The sequence below is a fragment of the Gallinula chloropus genome (assembly GCF_964237585.1).
Source record: "Gallinula chloropus genome assembly, chromosome: 4".
In the NCBI taxonomy this organism is placed as follows: Eukaryota; Metazoa; Chordata; class Aves; order Gruiformes; family Rallidae; genus Gallinula; species Gallinula chloropus.
The window spans coordinates 51,942,475-51,957,294 of record NC_140088.1 but is presented as its reverse complement, the minus strand read 5'-3'; the positions used below and the strand labels follow the sequence as shown (position 1 = coordinate 51,957,294).

At 42.5% G+C, this 14,820-nt stretch overlaps 1 protein-coding gene across 1 annotated transcript in view; it reads right to left on the bottom strand.

The window, feature by feature from the left end:
- Positions 1–14,820, bottom strand: part of FAT4 (FAT atypical cadherin 4) — a gene marked incomplete at both ends in the record, with an annotated part of 153,355 nt that overhangs the window by 69,489 nt on the left and 69,046 nt on the right. The window contains one exon of the mRNA XM_084263378.1: positions 3,604–3,735. Coding sequence (XP_084119504.1) covers positions 3,604–3,735 — 132 coding nt within the window. The remainder of the gene's footprint in view (positions 1–3,603; positions 3,736–14,820) is intronic.

Sequence of the window (14,820 nt, the reverse complement as noted above, 5' to 3'; positions counted from 1 at the left end):
GGAAATACATTTATCCCTACAAATGAACAGCCCCAAAGCGACAAATCACATGTCATTAAAATCATAGTTCCGATGATCTCTTGGGCTGTGATGGAAGTCAAAAGCATTTGCTTTCAGGTCAAACAAAATATCTTATTTGTTCTTGGGGAAAAAAGGATTTGTGTGGACTCTGAGCATTTTGGTTAAAAGGAAAATGAAGGAAATTTTACACAGAAAAATTATCGCCCTTCCCCTCCCCTCCCTCCCCACCTTAAAACCTGAAATTAAAACTTAGGAAAAAATTCAGACACTTCCATTCAAGAAACACTGACACAGTCCGTTTTGCCTCTGTGTTACCCCATCACAAACACATCAAAGTCATCTGCATCTACTCTGTATCACCGATTATCAGCAACAAAACCCTAGAAAAAGGGATGCTGCCTGAGCTTTGCTTTCATCCACCTCCTGGGATGGGTTGTGCAGCATGATGCCACAGCCAGAGCACAGCCCAAGGCGATACAAGCAGCTGACTAGGGCACCCAGCACCAGCTTGGGTGACATTTTCCCTCAAAAAGCCAGTACTCAGCTATAAATTTTGCTTCTTGGCAGCCTGACATTGGTCTTCAAGGGACAACAGAGAGAGACCTGAGGTTCTGGGACAATGTCCTCCTTTTATCCAAGACAGGTCAAAGGGCCCTGAGGGTTTGGTAACACCCAACATCAGACACATGGACATATACCCCAGTGCTGACAATGCCTGGTAGCACGTCCCGATGGACAAGCAGATATTTAGGGTGCCCTCCCCTGGTGCCAGGCCAGAGCCCGGCTCTCACAGCTGAAGCCTGCTGCCAGCACAGGGGTTGCACTTCTGCAGCAAGCAACACCTCAAAGGGATCATTCTACAGCCGTTTCAAACACTCGTGGCGAAAATCGCAAGCTAACAGAGATAACCGTCCAGCCATGTTTGTGAGACTAGAGACAAGCGATGGTTACCTGACCTTCCAAGGGTGCCTCGTGCCAAGCTCTTTCCCTGGAGTACTGTTTCAAAAAGTTGGACTGAGCCAACTGATAAAGCAAAATTTAGAAAGAAAACAAGCTTGTACAGGTGCCCAGCCCCCAAAGAGCTGCACACAGTGCTTCAGGGTACTCGGCATTTGTGTACTGGGGTATATGGGGGGGATGCAACGTGCTTTCCCGCAATTACAGAATCACAAGGTTGGAAAAGACCTTTAAGATCATCAAGTCCAACCATTCCTGTCCTGTGCTAAACCATATCCCTAAGTACCTCATCTACCTGTCTTTTAAACACATCCAGGGATGGTGACTCAACCCCCTCCCTGGGCAGCCAGTTCCACATCCTGACAACTCTTTCAGTGAAGAACTTTTTCCTAACATCTAATCTGAACCTGAATCATGCAGCTTAGCAGAAAGTTCTGATGACAATTTCAATTTTCAGAGCTCATCACATTCTTCCCTGCTTGTTTGACTGGCCAGCATCCTCCTAAGAGAGCGCAGCTAAAACCACAGCCATATGTGATGTTGGTTTAATTGAATTAGTAACCTTCTGTGAGTTAGGTGAGAAGCAAAAGGAAACACAGATATATGCAAAGCCTGTTCAAAAGCTATAGAGAAATTTCCCATCAACAGCTGACTTTAGAAAGCTGCTAAGTGCTAGAAGCTGACATAAGTTTTAGAGCCTTTGGTATCACTTAGTACCTAGGAGAATGTGTTTACACCTTTTCTCAGATCTCTGCAATGCCCTTATTATAAGCTGACAAGGGTTTGAAGTTTGATGCCTTCACGCTACCATTTCAAATATTTGTAAGAAGAGGGGTTCTCGTACACAGCTCAGATGTGAGGTTTAAGGGTTCTATAACCTTTCTGAACTCAAATCCCTGCTTCTGAAAGCACCTGTGCTTGAAGGGGAGGCAGCATGCCGTTTTTATCGAGCTGCGCATGTGGGTTGCACGCACAAAGAAGCCAGGAGAGCCCCAATGTCACAGGAACATTATATTAAAACCAGGGACTGCTCACTGTGCCCTCATCTTCAAAGAGAGAGGGGAAAGGCAAATACACTGTCCCCGAACCGCGCTATGATAAAAAAAACCCCTTGGACTTCGTAAAGTGTCTGAGTTATGGATGTTCTGGTAGGCAAACTGAAATCACCCCGCATGTAAGAAGATTGACTGATTTCAGTCTAAGGTAACAACTCCGTTCCCACTGGATGGAGTGCTACAGAATGGATGACAGTTTAGGAATGGCCAAAAAGAGACTGGAGCATAATATTGCTAAAATCTTTGCTATCTGTCTGCCATATCACAGCAGAGCATGGTAGCTCAATATTTACTTCTTAAACCAAAGACAAAGAGCCGTAATTTTTGTTATGGATATGCACCTTTCCAAAATCCCTTTTTTTGGGGTTTGTATGTCAGGCTGCTACCAGAAAATAAAGAACAAAAAAAGTTCATAATCACATTTGTACCATTCCTGAGGGTGTTCCAGTTGGTCTCCCATGTAGCTGTAGGATTAAGTACATCAATTAATAACCACAGGACAACTGACCAAGCTAACACTAAAAAAAGACCAGAAATAAAATTCTCTTGAGGGGATTGAATTACCTTATTATTTGAATGCAAGAATTGCTCATTATTGTCTGGAGTAACCCTATATTTTAATGACAACAAAAACCACTTTACATGGTTATATTGACTTTTTAGGCCTTTCCCCAGTGGAAAGAATCGGTTCAAGCCAACAAAACAATATGATTAACATCCTTGTAGCTCACTTTCCAAAAGGAATGAATATATCAGATCATAGGTGGATATATTTGCCTGGTGCATACGAGAAGACTGCAATATCCCTCACTAAGCCAAGCAGCTGACTGTTTAATACCAGTTGCTCACAGGTTTTTGCTGATTGCTTAATAACCCCTTAGTTGCAGCGTCCTCGTAGTAATGAATCGAAGCAGGGAAGATATTTTCACAAACCTGTTCACTTACAGAGCGTGTGCTTTAGCATTCTTTCCTTCCCTTCCATTTGGCAAAATAAAGCTTTCTTTAGGAAAGGTAGCAGCGACACGAAGTAGCTTGAGGCAAAGGGCAAGCAGGCTTTATCAAAAAGTTTTCTTGTTCTCCAAAGGCTTACCTCACACAAATTTTAATGCACACCTTGAAACTGGGCTTAACTGCTTCACAGTTAGCTTATATCCCAAGCTGTGGTCGGTCTTAAACCGAATGTGAATCGCTGCTGGGCAGTTCAGCACCTTTGCCAAGTCACGGGGTATGGCGTATGATGAGCCTGCTAACAACAAGACAACCTAAAACCAAAATGTGGGGCGCTTTTTCGCCTTCAGTGGAACAACTCATGTTAGGAAAACATGAACTTGTCGTATTCAAACCAGCAGGATGCCTTCAAGTCATGGAGCATTTGTCTCACTTGCTCGTGTGCGTTTGTCTGTGCGGTTACACAATACCAGGCACAGTTTGGTGAACGGGCCAAACACAGTTTGAAGCATGATCCCAAAGACTCCCAAGGCCAAGCTCTCATGAAGTGAACAGGTAAAAACACAGATACCCAAAAAAGCCTTTTTAGTACAGATATTCAAATACAAAACCATGCTCCTACCTCGTCAGCATCCATGGCTGTCAGCTGCAGTATCTTAGACCCATCTCCTATATTCTCTTCTACCGTCAGATCAAGCATATCCGTGGGGAATACTGGTGGGTTGTCATTGATATCCTGAAGTGTTATTTCCACCTGTAAGAAGCAGGAAACAGGAAAGGTTGTGTGAGTGCTAAGAGTTAAGATGCTGATTGGACCTGAATGTTACAAATCACCTAATTTTGAAAGAAAATAGGTAAATTGTTCTTAATCACATGAATTAGAACGTTCCCAAATCACACCAACAGCGGGAAAAGCCCCTCTGGATATTAAAATTCTGCACAGTTATAAAATACTCACAGGAAAGCCTCTAACATAAATAAAGTTAATTTGACTTGTTGATAGCAACTGATTTTAAATGGTCCTAGTCTAGTTTATATTGGAAAAGATCCACTGATAGACTCATTGTAATCCTCAACGTCGGTCCCTGGAGGATAGCTGCCAAGTCCCAGGGCAGGAGATCACTCAACCATTAAATGCTGCCTGACATAAAGATGAGGTGGTGTAAAATTCTCTCTGAAATGTTTATATATTGGCAACTCTTGTTTCTGAGGGAGGAAAAAAACACCCTTGCGCTTTCTATTTGTTGAGGGTTTTTTTAATAATCTGGTTTTCTCTCTCTCTCAAAGCTCTCTTTAATTGCAGACATAAAGAAGGACCACTGCTGTCTATACTACTTGACTATGTGCACATCTAAGCAGCTGTTCTTTCCACCCCCTGTGATATTTGTACACTTTTCCAAGCAGTAATGATAGCTTCTGAAAGGATGTTGTGTGTTATGTGTTCCTAATTTTTCCGTAAGCAAGATTGCTGACCTGATGATGTTAATTCAAAGAGTTGCCAAGCTCCGTTTTCCCTTGTTGCCAGGTATGGAGTGTAATGTTAAAAAAAAATAAACAAACACACACAAAGAAAGGCCACAGCTGTTCTACATTTATTGTGGGGGATAAAAAGAAAAAGGCTTGGTTTGGACCCCAAATATGAAATGGCCAGCAAACTCCGAAGACAACAAGACAACTGAGGAGCTGAAGGTTAGTCCTCATCAAGGTATAGAGAAAGGAAGGTAAGGCTGTTGTACCGGCAGGCAGGCAGGCAAAGGTATGGATGAGTTAAAGAAGGTATCTAGATTGACAGACAAAATGTTTCTTATACCATATGCCATGCCAGTACCTACAAGGGATCTCATTGCACTTAGTTGAAAATACACAGGTCAGGATGCTCAACTCAATTTCCAGTGATCTGAAGCCTACAATTTCTTCTATTTCTAGTCAACTTGCCATATCATCTTCTGTTTTCGTTCTGTTTTCATACAGACCGCCAATTGCCAAGCCATTCTGACTTCACCACTGGGACAATCCCAGCAGGTAAGCACTTCAGTGACAGAACTGCAGACCAAATCGAGTCACCTGGGCTCATTTGCTGCGTCTTTCCCCAAGTTCTCAGGGGCTGCACCCTAGGGTCAGCAGTCCCGTGGGCTTCTCAAGACCTCAGCCCAAAGGATGCTCCATCTTTCTGTCCTCACGAAGGCGACTGTTTCAGACAGCCTAACATTTCCACCACTTGGTGATGGAACAGATGTGATCGGGCTACGGTTCTTCATCAAAGACTATGAATATAGAAACCACCGTAGACATGCAAATACTCTGAGAGTGTATTTGATGCTCCACAGTTATCTCCTCTGCCTCTGAGGACATTTCTAGTGCAGAGAAGACTGCACAGAGCTTAGCTTTTTTTCCCAATAAGCATTTGTCCTCCAACAGGATTTCTTCAGTGGGGAGACCAATCCCATTAGGAACATGTTATGGCTGCACTAGTCAGTACAGGGAGACACATCCCACCTGGGATCTGAGCCATCCTCAGCCACCTGAAGTGAGCTTTGTTCTCTGTGCATAGCACTTAGGCCCACAGGAGGTTACCATCAGCCTGACAGAGCATTTCCACAGCATTAAAGAGAACTGAAGCGTCTTTAAAACCAGAAAATATTAACGTCAGAGATATCTGCTGGAAGTTAAGGCAAAACACGGGTACTATAGGCCTTACGTGGCCTTTTATATTGATTTACACCATATTTAACTGCTCTGACCACCTACAAATGGTACACACACCTCTTTGTGGCCCAGGACAGATTAACTTTCATCATTAGATTTAAATCTCTGACCAAGAGAATCATGAGAAGCATTGACTGGAGCATCGCAAGCAATGGTTTGATAGCCAACTAACTGGAGAATAAAACCACCTGTGCTGGTTTTCATGCTGACTGGTGCATCTGGGTGACAATTAAAACACAGAAGCAGAAAACCAGCAATAGAAATGACAGACGACAGATTTTTGCCAGCTACCTTTGGCGAGAGGGTCCTGCCCATGAACTGGTGCAGCAAACTGCATATATTCCCAGACATATATAAAGACTGGGAGAAGAGCTCCTTGAGAGTAGCCCTGCTGAGAAAGACCTGGGTGTCATGGTGGATGAGAAACTTAACATGAGCCAGAGGTGTGCTCTTGCAGTTCACAAGGCCAATGGTCTCCTGGGCTCCATCAGAAGAGGGGTGGCCAGCAGGGACATGGACGTGACTGTCCCTTTCTATTCTGCTCTCATGAGACCTCAGCTGGAGTACTGTGTCCAGATCCGAGGCCCGCAATACAAGAAAGACGTAGAACTGTTGGAGAGGGTTCAGAGGAGGCCATGAAGATGATTACAGGGTTGGAACACCTCGCCTACGAAGAGAGGCTGAGGGAGCTGGGCTTGTTCAGCCTGGAGAAGAGAAGGCTGCGGGGGACCTCATTGCAGCTTTCCAGTACCTGAAGGGAGCAGAGAAACTGGAGAGGAATCAGCTTTCTAAAAGGGTAGATAATGGCAGGACAAGGGGAATGGATTGAAACCAAAGGAGGGAAGGTTTAGAATAGGTATTGGGGGAAGTTCTTTCCAGAGAGAGTGGTGAGGGGCTGGAACGGGCTGCCCAGAGAGATGGTGGATGCCCCATCCCTGGGGGTGTTCAAGGCCAGTTTGGATGGGGCCCTGGGTAACCTTGTGTAGATCCAGACCTGGAGGTTGGTGTCCCTGACTGTGGCAGGGAGTTGGAACTGTGTGATCCTTAGGGTCCCTTCCAACCCAGACCATTCTATGTTTCTATGATATGCTCTCCTGCTTGCCATACAGCGTTTCCCCAGATCCGGTTTCAAGGTAAAGCAGCTGCACTGCTCTGCGATATATTTATTCATACCGCATGTCACGCACAGCTACATGTTTCAGCTGTAGGTGACATCTCACCACCAGAACCCATTTCCACAATGAGAGATCTCCCTTTGTAAAAACTGTATGAAAAATAGATGACAGCTTCTGGGGTTTTGGGCTAGGAGCTGTGCACTGCCCACAGCTTGCAGAATGTAAAGTAGTCAGAATCCAAGAACGCAGATGGCTAAGGGTTGTGAGGGAAAAAAAATAATTATAAAGCCAGATTCCAGAGAACTGAAAAGAAAAAAAATAAATAGGAGAAGAGTAATAGAGGAAGTAATTTAATCCTGAAAAATCAGCTCACAGGTAAACAAAGATCCTGTATTTTATACTGAAGACATGCTTTAGATGGTGAAAAAAAAATAAGACTTTCTCTAAAAAATTCTCTTCCTTATTTGAAAGAGACCACAACATTTAAAAAGAGCATTTACACCATGATTTACTATTTATCCACAGGGCTTAGATAATGCATGTTGCTTCATAATTCACTGTTGGCTAAGTCTAATTAGTCTCCCCGTGTAAAGCTTTTACTTATGCTATAACTCATCACTGCAGCTTACACACGATACTCCAAACCTTGGGAATGAGGTCCTGGAATGTGCCTGTTTGCAGAAATTTTACTCAAGTAAAATCTCTGAGAGAGACCTGAGAAAAATCTTCCCCCTTTCCCCAAAACAAGAGAGTCCGTTAAGTTTTACGCCAGAGGCCTCATTTAAGAAAGTACACATCCCGAACCAGTTCAGGTCTAAACTGGATGTCCAGCCTTCTATTGAGGAGTTCAGAAATCAATTTAACTTTGAAATTATTTCAGAAGTTCCGACCCCAAGCTCACAGGACAACCACAAAGTCTTTCGTGGCCACGGGACACTGGAAGATATCAGCATGTCTTATCACATCTTTACTGGTGAGGAAAAAGAAAAAAAACCCACCCAAAAACACCCATAAAGCTTTAATCCAACATCCAAACTCAACCTCTCCCCAGCCAACTGCCTCCTCCTTTCTAATCACACGTTACATTTGCATAAAGATATCAATATATGCGTTACTCAGATTCTTGACTTACACGGTTTGATTAATATCATATGCTACTGATTAATAACTGCGAGCAATTCTGCCTCAGACTTAATGAAAGCAAGACAAGGTCTTGGCCATGGCAGCATTACAAATTCCAGCATAATGCTTTCCCCTGACATGTTTAATGTGTCTAGAAGAGGAAAGACTGAAAATTAAAGCTCTGATTCACAGTTCATTCTGCAGAAAAATACGTGTTGCTTATTTACCACGCCTTGGAAAATAAACACAATAATTTTATGCAACAATTTCTATCAAAAATATCTTTGGATGGGTTTCTTCCTTTTTTTCATGTGCTTTATGTCTGATTGAACCTATATTAAACTAGAGGTGTGAAATTACAAACACAAAGCAAACCACATTGATTAGCAAAAGCAGCAAGTCAAGCAGTACCGCCAACTTCCCCACGTCTGAAACAAATCACTCACTCTGAAGGCTTGGCAACAACTCTCACAACCATGCCGTGCCCCTGCCACTCTTACAGATGGCCAACCCATCCTCATCTACAATGATTTGATTGCTGCACCTGGCCGGCTGTTGTGGACATTTTCAAAGAAGCAGCAGCATTAACTGCCTTGATCTTGTTAAGTTCTTATTTGCTGCTCAAATTACTCTCTTGTGTTTTTTCAGCATGAACAAGCTCAGAACCGTTTGAGGCAGGGCAGCGCTCACCTCAAACAGTTTTTTCCTTCAATTTACTTCAAACACAGATGTCAGAAAATGAAGAGTTCTCCAATGAAATCAACCTCCGGTCATAACAGATCACAGGAACGATACCAGGACCTCACTTCATAAAGCACATTGTACCTATGGTAAGCATTCAGGGCATGGACCTGAACACAAGAAGTCATTGAGGAACTCACTGTTGTTTCAAAATGTTGTCCTTACTTTGAAGAAATATAAATGCCAGGAGTTAATTCAGAGAGGGTACTTTCTAAGGAGTCTGTGGAAAAGAGACTCCTTACAAAGAGTGCTGCTGCAATGCAACATCTTGGATAGCTTTGTACTTTGTACACAGTTCTGAAAATAATTTATTCTGGGGAGGCAAGGAGAAACTTAATTATGGTGGAAACCCAGAAAGAAATTTCTTTAACCAAAATGAATGTGAGTTTGCATCTGAATAATCTCTTCTTATACCTATTCAAAACAATTATTAAGAAATGGTTTCTAATACACAAAGTTTCATTTCTAGAGCAAAAGAACCGGTCCACTTCAAAAATACTTGTACCCCAGGCAATTATTTCTGAACAGGCTAGACAAGTTCCATGTTCAACGTAAAAAGCTTAACACGTGAGTTTTATTCTGGCACAAGAAATTATTTCAGTGATCAAACTTCCCTGGTTTATGAGCTACAAAAGTATGTAAAATAAAACACTGCACTGGAAGGCAAGGTGCCAAATTCTAACCAATCGTAACACCTTCTACAAACCAATGGGCTAATTTGGCCAGAACCTATCCCTCTGTTTTATTACACTTATTAACATTTATTTTTCTTTTATTTCAAGGTGAGGAAGTTTTATAGACAGAACACTTTACTAAGGTTCTTCCATCTATCGAATGAAAATGAGGGGAAAAAAAGATGCCACGGGAAACCTGAATGAGCTCATGTGGCAGCAACAAGTTTCACCAGGAGTCCCAGAACGCATGTACTATTTCTTGCTTGCAGCTACCCTATCCATGTTACACACTCCATCAGAGATCTATAGATAGAACACGAGCTAAGAAGAAAGGAACTCCCAGATGTCTCACGCGTTCGGTACTCTTCAAACGCTATTTGGTTAAAGATCAAACAGAGTGGAAAGGCAACAGCTTTTCTTTCAACTTATATGCTGTTGAGTCATTCTTCTTCCCTTTGCTTGCTGCCGTGATGTTCACTGCCTCTCCTGAGAGATGCGATCTAATAACCTACAGGCAGCATTGGCACACATCGCCTCGATGCCTTTTATTTATGTTTAAACCATTATATGATCCTTCCCACTAAAAAAAATGAGGAGCTTAGTTGTCTTTGCTGAAGATGGGGGCAACGTATTATCAATTTTTAAAAAATTAAAATGAAAGGATTCTATTCCCAATCTGCTGGTTAACATTCTAAATAACATCATTAACAATAATAAAAAAGAAAAATTCAACTACTAATTTATCACAACCCTGTACCTAACTGGAGAACCTGGCCAACACTAGTCATTCTTCTCCTGCCTCCATCACGTCGGCCTTTTTTTTTCTTTGCCCAGCAAGCAATGCTTTGCTAATCCCGAAAAACACACGTGTTTGTGTAGATTCCCTTTATTATTGATGTGAGTAATCATGTTGGCTACCCACATTAGTGAAGTTATAGTTACATTAAGTTCGTGCGTGCTTCCTCCAAACTGAGATGGCAAGGGAACAAAAAGACTGAGCCTACAAGTGAGCAAAAATACATTACCAGAAAGAAAAGAAGAAAAATCTTTCATTTGTTAAAGTAAATATATATAGAAATTCCTAGAAGATACCTAAAATAACATTTCCCATAGCGATAAAAACCTGCAGGTTATCCTGAACCAGTTTCCCACCTTGCTCATACTAAAATACTGGGAAGCAGGCAAGCTTGGGGGCAAAAACTAAACACTTGTGTTTTAAAATTAATTGAATAACTAATAATAGAAGAGCTCAGGAAGGTAAAAAAGCTGACCTGTAGACCACACATATTTACAATTTCTGTAAGATGGAAAGCCCATTTATAAAGAAAATGTCTTGGGACAAGGTAATAGCTTTTGCTTAGACAGAGACTGAATGAGGCATCTGAATATCCCATTTTCCAGGAGTCAAACAATCCTAGTGCATGCTAGTACAATAAAAATCACATTAGTCTATTGTGCTGCAGGCCAGCAAACCTGTTAAATAGAAATACTAAGTTTTTAAGAATCCTGCTATTAACAGCAGGAAGATTGCAGCTGGGGAGAAAATGTGGAAAAAAAAACCCCAAAACCTCTAAAAATGGACTGTTTGGGAAAAAAATACGTTAAGTTTGAAAATCCAAGGACAGAAGCAGTCACTTGATCTTTGAGTTTTGGGGTAACACCTTTAAAAATAAAAAATTAAACAAATCAGTGTACTGGATATAATCCAAACTCCTTCCAGTACATTTCAGGCAAAGCTCCTAATTTTACATGACAGTGAGAAGCATGTAGGCAACAAATGGAACTGTCGGCCATATACTTAGACCTTAGACAATTAGGTCAGGGCACAAGACTTAAATCTCATGTCTGAGCTCAAGAGTACCTGAAAGAGAGGACATGAAAGCTGTCCTGGGCTACACAACCGCCTGCTCCAATCACCCCAATGCAGACCAAATACCAATCCAGCAAAAGACAACAGTTTGAGCCCACCTAGAGCAGGGATTACAGGAATATTTCCTTTTCCACCCTCACAAAAACAGGAATTACTACTGATTACCACCCCTGAAATTCTTTGTAAATTTAGGGCACAATGCATTTCGTCAACGTTTCATTTTCCCTGTTAACCACATGTGCAAGGAAACACGATTAAGGAGATTTACATGCAATGCAGGAACTGCCCAGGTAGTTTTAATCCATGGATTTTCATGCCGGTATATTAACAATGCATAAGTTTCCAATCTTATTTTAACTCCAAGAAAGTTCAGTTTAATAGGGTGATTTGATGTTTTTCAACCAACTCACTTCTACAAAGCATCACTATTCCCTACAAATAAATAAATAAATAAATAAATAAATAAATAAAGGTCATCTAGTACAACCTCCTCGCCACATCTTCAACCCGGACCAGGTAGCTCTGCACTCTGACCAAACTGTCCTTGAATGTTGCATCTACCACCTCTCTGGGCAACCTGTGCCACTGGCCACCCTCAACGTGAAAAATTCCTTCATTACACCTAGCCTGAATCAGGCGCATATCTGCTAGTTTCATTGCTATTTAAAAATGAAAAAGATGACACTTTCCTGTGTTGTCCCTTAACAAATACTCATCTCAGTGCTGCAAAGGAAAAGTGCTATAATTTGTTTCTTCTCACCCCTCGCCCTCTGGGTTTTTTTGGTGGTGTTGTTAAGGTGCCCACTGGGAGTTGCACTGCCTGGAGTCTTGATTAAATGTTTCACTGCATCCAGAACACTTCATCATGCAGCATAGCCAAAATCTATCATGGCTCGTAAGTGACTCATGCTTTAGCTATGAGAAGCCCATAATAAAGAACGTTTTACATAAATATGCCAAAAGGGTTGGTAATTTAATCTCGATTCTAAGTAGGTATGCAAGGGCTTCGCATCCAGCCCGGCTCGCCTGTGCAGACAATAAGGCTTTGTCTGGAGATGCGTTACCTACTGTGGTTACATCAAACTTTTTGGCAGAGTCCAGGTGATACTGCCACTGAAAATAAACAGCTCGCTCCTGCAGGAGAGCTGCAAACACCACTTTTAGCAGGCATGCACTATGATTTATCCATTCATTCTAGGGGTAACAGCCCAGAATATTCATTAAAACCAGTGGCAGGGAAACAGCATTATAAGCCTCAAGCAAACACGTCTGGCTGATAAAGTGCCCCTTCTTATGTGCCCAGGAAAGCAGATGAACATACACCAGCAGCGCATACTGAATCAACTTCAGAAACTCTTATCTGGAGCATTTACTCCTAGCATGCCATCACAGAAGAGGACACAGGCAGTATCCCGATGCAGCTGCGAAACAAGCTTAGTGCTGAACCAGGGCACTCGCCCCTGCTGCTCAGCAGCTCCCTCATCCAAAGTCAGAAGCAGAGGTGCTCTCTGTGCTCCCCAGCCTGACTCCTCCTCTGCTTCCATGGAACTATCGACACATTCAGATACCCTGACAAGTCCCTCCAGGCAAAGCTCTGAGTTACACACCCCAGGACAGATGGACCAGAAGGGTCAGATACTCAAATGTTAAGAAAGCAAATAAAACAATTCAAGATATATTTTAATTAATTATTATTTATTGCTTGGGCACATTACACACAAGCAGACATGACTGGAGACATTCCTCCAGCAAAGGTGACTACTTCTGCCAAGCCAGCAGAAGGCCACTAGCCAGAACAGGACATTGGTACCTCCACTGCCCGTCCCAAAACACCTGCAAAGGCTTGTTGAGGATGGGGCACAAAAACAACGTGTGGAGTTTTACGGGCCAAGTCATTAATTGAAAAGCCAAAACAGGTAAAAAATGCTTCTCCAAAGGCAAAGCAAGCCACGTCGCCATTCCCCCTCTTCCTGAAATCATCATTTAACTAATCTTTTAAGTGCTACAACATTTACTGCTCTCTAAAGAGGCATGGTCTCATATGCCACCGAGGGAATTAAGCCTGGGTTAAGGAACACACCAGTCAGACCTTGGCTAATTCAAGCAAGCGACAGCATGCTCATTTTAAAAACATACACACATAAAAACACGAAATAATCCAACTTCACAATAAATGAGAGATAAACATCAAAGTGGTGCAAGGAATAAAGCGATAAGAAATGCCACAAGTGGTCACATTTTTTCCCCCTTTACCACCAGCACCATAATGAAACAGGTTATTTTGTCAGTACCAGTAAATGAGGAACACGTAGAGCTCAGTAAATATTAATGCAGCTTGAACGAGACGTCGATTGTTCAAGTAAGTTATTCTGAACTCCATTTCAACAGGACCAACTGACACACTAGAATGTTTCCCAGGGCTGCCCAGAAGTGGCAACCCAGTGGGATCAGTGTGTAGCTGGGGTGACACTAAGGACCATCAGGTGGTCTAAATGCACATGGCACCCATGTGTATGTATACACACCTACAATAAAGATCTGGTTGCCATGCCCAGCCCGCTTGCTCAGAGCAGGCACAGGGAGAGTCATGGGAGAGCTGCTGCACGTGTCCTCTCCCACCGAACTGGTTCTGACGGCATAGCCCAGGCGGCTGGGGCAGGCGAGCATGAGCACAGCTTCCCAGGAGAAGATGGCATGAATCACAGCTCTTCCCACAACTAAGAGAGCATCAATTTTCCACTCTGTGCTGGAACAACAAGCTTTAGAGGGCAGGCGGTGTTGCATTTCATGCCCCAACTTGTAATCCCGACATGAAAATGCACTGACCCAGGAAGGGCCCTGGGGGTTTGCACCTCAGCGGCCATGTGAGTGACCTCCTCCACCCATCCATTCTCTGCTACCGAGGATGGTGGGACACACACGTGCATGTGGTCCCATATCACTTCCCCAGACAAAAGGGGGTGACTTTCTCATAAATACATTAATTCTTCTGTATCTATCAGCACTTTCAGTCACAAAAACTATTCCAAAAATACCTGCCAAATCAATACAAACACTTGGCAAGCACTTGCTAGTGAGGTTTGGGGTTTTTTTGGTTTAAGGTTTTGGAGGGTTTTCTGTTAAATACTCAAAACATTATACATTTGGGAACCATTCGGTTTATAACTTAGCATTTAATTAAATGAGGTCTACTGCCATGTAATAAGAACTGGATTGAATTGGTATGAACATTTCTGTCTATATCAGAAAAAAAAAAAGGATGAAGACAGAAAGCATTCAAAGTTCATGTACGGGAATGGCACAACTCTAAATTAAACAAATCACCTAATTAACCTACAGGTGAGACATTTAAGACACAGTCAATCATCGAGACAATAGGATAAATTCAGTCCCATCACTGAAGGCTGCCCAAACAGTAGACAAAAAGCTCTTTACCCAGAGCTGTGGTAGGAAAAACATTGCTGTAGTCCCTCGAGAAACCCCAGGATCTTCTCTATGAGTGGAAGGCACCTGAAGATCCAGGACTGAATGCAGACTGAAGTTTTGCGGGGTAACAAGGGGTTTATCGTAGCAACTTTCTGAGAAGAAACCCTATATGAGTCTAAATAGAT